General features: G+C 47.0%; 1 protein-coding gene across 1 annotated transcript in view; it reads left to right on the plus strand.

Annotated features, from left to right (window-relative positions):
* LOC308081394 (guanylate cyclase soluble subunit alpha-2-like) overlaps nucleotides 1–2,574 on the plus strand; it is a gene marked incomplete at its 5' end in the record, with an annotated part of 13,067 nt that extends 10,493 nt beyond the window's left edge. Inside the window, 2 exons of the mRNA XM_080457769.1 lie at nucleotides 722–876; nucleotides 1,561–2,574. Coding sequence (XP_080313895.1) covers nucleotides 722–876; nucleotides 1,561–1,780 — 375 coding nt within the window. The remainder of the gene's footprint in view (nucleotides 1–721; nucleotides 877–1,560) is intronic.
* Between the last annotated feature and the right edge of the window lie 1,320 nt (nucleotides 2,575–3,894).

The following is a 3,894-nucleotide window of genomic DNA, read 5'->3' on the forward strand; positions in this document are numbered from 1 at the left end:
GAATGGAACAGAGCCTTAATCAGTATCATTGGTAACACCTGTAAATGATGAGGCTATATCACTGCCTGCCTGCCTGCCTGCCTGCAATGGTTTCATAGATTTAAAATAACTAAATAGGGACAATAGCAGATCTACAAGCACACGTTGTGCGCTTGTAGATCGGCTATTTTCAGCCGAATTTTTAAAATATTGCTTAAGTGGTTAATTCATAATACCTATGATGAACCAATGATCAATGATGTATCTATGACTCCAGGTTTCAACCCCATACGATGGTTACGGCAAAAATAGGCAAACAATCTGCGGAAATAGACAAACATCTGCTACTGTCACAATGCGTCCTGTTGTGATGAGCTTGTAGGTCGACTCTTTTCGCAGAATGTTTGCCTATTATTACATGCCCATATTAGTGACTAGGGAATGACATGAAAACATTTGTTGCAGAGCTACTATCTATCCCTATTAAATGATATAATCCTCTCCTCTCCCCTCCCCTCCCCTCCCCTCCCCTCCTATCCTCTCCTCTCCTCTCCTCTCCTCTCCTCTCCTCTCCCCTCCCCTCCCCTCCCCTCCCCTCCTCTCCTCTCCCCTCCCCTCCCCTCCCCTCCCCTCCCCTCCTCTCCTCTCCCCTCCCCTCCCCTCCCCTCCCCTCCCCTCCTCTCCTCTCCTCTCCTCTCCTCTCCTCTCCTCTCCTCTCCTCTCCTGTCCTCCATGCTGTTAGTTAAGGATAGGTATCCATACAGGTTCGGTGCTGGCGGGTGTGGTTGGGGTGAAGATGCCACGCTACTGCCTGTTTGGGAACAACGTGTCACTGGCCAACAAGTTTGAATCAGGAAGCCATCCCAGGTGTATCAACGTTAGCCCTACCACCTACCAGTAAGTACAAACACACGCACGCACGCACACACGCGTTGTGAGCTTGTAGATTCACTACTTTTGTGTGACGCTCTTGTATGATGTAGGCCCAGGGCGTTAATTTGCGGGGGGGGGAAAAAATAAAAATTGAAATACGGAGATACAAAGTTTGACTTTAGCTTTTTCCTTGCTGTTTGTGTCTCTCTGTGTAAAACACAGACAGACAGACAGACAGACAGACACTCTGTCTATCAAAGCCGTAAGACAGTTAGGAGAGTGAGATCCCTCTGAGGGGCGGTAACCGTTGTTTAAACATATTTTCTATCATCAAGGACACGCTCGTTTCCTTACACCTTTCTCACTCGACACAACACGTATCTAACGGTGTGTGTGTGTGTGTGTGGGTGTAGTAACTAATGATGTTTGTGGTGATGGGTCTTATCTTTTGTCTAAACAAAGCTGTGTTATTACACTAGAGAGATTAGGCTCTGCACTCATGCATAGGCAAACACACACACACACACACACACACACACACACACACACACACACACACACACACACACACACACACACACACACACACACAAACACACAAACACACAGAGCGAACAACAAAGTAATCAGTTTAATTAAAATCATGTCTCCTCCCCTCCCCTTTCCTCCCTCTCTTCTCCTCTCCTCTCCTCTCCTCTCTTCCTCCAGGCTTCTGAAAGACGAACGCGCCTTCTCCTTCATCCCTCGCTCGCGGCTGGAGCTCCCGGACAACTTCCCCAAGGAGATCCCCGGGACGTGCTACTTCCTGGAGGCGGGGACCTCCCACAGCCACGCCTCTCTGACCAGCTCGCGCTCGGCGCCCGCCTCCACCATGAGGAAAGCCTCCTACAACATCGGGACCATGTTCCTACGAGAGACGAGCTTATAAGGCCCCCGCAGAGACGAGGAGAGGCCAACGTGCTAACGTGCTAACGTGCTAACGTGCTAACGTGCTAACGTGCTAACGTGCTAACGTGCTAACGTGCTAAGCCGGACTCGAGCCTTTGTAGGATCATGGCCCCACACACACACACACACACACACCCGTGCACACGTCCACCCCTACATGGATCTATGGATATGCATACGCGATGTGTGACCGCTTGGACTTGGAACCTTATAACCAAGATGTTTGTGACATCTTTCTGCGGTGGAAAAGCCATCGCTGGGCCACAGCTGCCGGTGGTCCCTGCTGGAGAACGAACGAACCCCCCCCCCCCCTCAATCTCCTCCTGGCCTAAAAGAGGAGATATCGTTTGGCTCATAAGTCGACGAAAAGGTGTCGGAATAATACATCCTCAGATGGAACTCGTATTAAAATGTTTTGACGCGCGACAGTTCGGCGGGAGAGAAGAGGGTTCGGAAACATTGACCTCAAGCTGGGTTACTATGACAGTCCTGGCTTGACCCCTGACCTTTGAGACCCCCCCCCCCTCGAGATACCCCCCCCCCAGCTGTTGCCCCCCCCCCTTCTCCTTCAGACCCCTCCTCCAAGCCCCCTCCCCCTCTCTCCTTCAGACCCCTCCCCCCCCCTTTCACCCTATGGTCTTAAGGGGGCGATGCTACATACCGTTGCTGTCGCGGTGGAAACCTTGTACGTCCGAAAGCGTTTACCTTTCAGGATAAAAACCTCTGTGTTCCAATGGATCCAGTGCAGTGTTGCCAGATCTGCTTATTATAATTTCCCCGCAAGATTTTATTTGAAAATAGCCGATCTACAAGCTCACAACGCGTCGCATCGCGACGCGTTGTGAGCCTGTAGATCTGCTATTTTCAAATAGCTTGATGTATATGTTAAAGTGCTCATGTGGCCCATAGTCGCTTCCTCTTGGGCTGGTTTTCCTAGACCTGGTTGCTTGTTTCTCTCACAGAATCTGGCAACGCTGATCCAGTGTAGGTATTATGTAGTCACAAGCTCTTTGTTAATGCTTTTCGTTTGGTTTCAATATGTATAACACCCACAGACACACGTAACCTCTTTCAACCCATGGCCTTATTTGTCATTATACTGTTGGGCGAAATAAATTCATGAATACAGAAGATAGCCAAACTACAAGCTCACACCGGGACACATGTTGTGTCATACGACAAAGTATAAAACAGGACAATAATTAGTGATAAACACCATCAAATGTTTCTACCCGACAGCGACTATGTGCAACTTTGTGTTTTTTTTAAAGTAGTCAGTATGGCCTCTCTGCAGAGATGGAGGTACAGGTGAGGGTTATCATGTCAGTGAAATGGACAGAACATGGAGCCATTAATGCAAGGTTAAAGTCCCACTGAGATCACCCATGATGATTAATACAAAGCTTAAAGTCCCACTGAGATCACCAATGATTAAAAATCATGGCTCATAACAAAATATGCATTCATTTAAGGCACTTATGTTAGACATGCATCAAGTGACACCCTATATCAACGTCATTTTTGATATTCCGTTAAGGAGGGCAGATCCGTTATTATGAAGGGTTAAGAGACTATAGGTGATGACCACTGTAATGAAACAATGTGGGTTTAGACACAAGCATGTCCATACATACATACAGGGCTGTCACGATTAGGACATTTTACTTGACGATTAATTGTCATACAACTAATTGCGATTTAACGACTTAATTGTGTGGCTTTAAAAGGCTTTATAAACAACGGTTTGCACGGGGCACTTAAATTCACAAAGAAATAACCGATACCAATAATCAAAATGAATAATGTATCATGGTCAAAATACGCCATATTATTTAATATTTTACCCTGAAAATGTGTTACAAGACCTGTGGCTGTTTCCACTGTTTTTGAAAATGTTTCAAAATCGTTCTCAACGTGGAAGCGATTATGACGATTATGCAAAAATAATTGCGATTATCCCAAATAATTGGGATTAGACGATTATGTAGTAATTGTGACAGGCCCACACACACACACACACACACACACACACACACACACACACACACACACACACACACACACACACACACACACACACACACACACACACAC

Source organism: Gymnoscopelus braueri, assembly GCF_963280865.1.
Source record: "Gymnoscopelus braueri genome assembly, contig: SCAFFOLD_503, whole genome shotgun sequence".
NCBI classification, from domain to species: Eukaryota; Metazoa; Chordata; class Actinopteri; order Myctophiformes; family Myctophidae; genus Gymnoscopelus; species Gymnoscopelus braueri.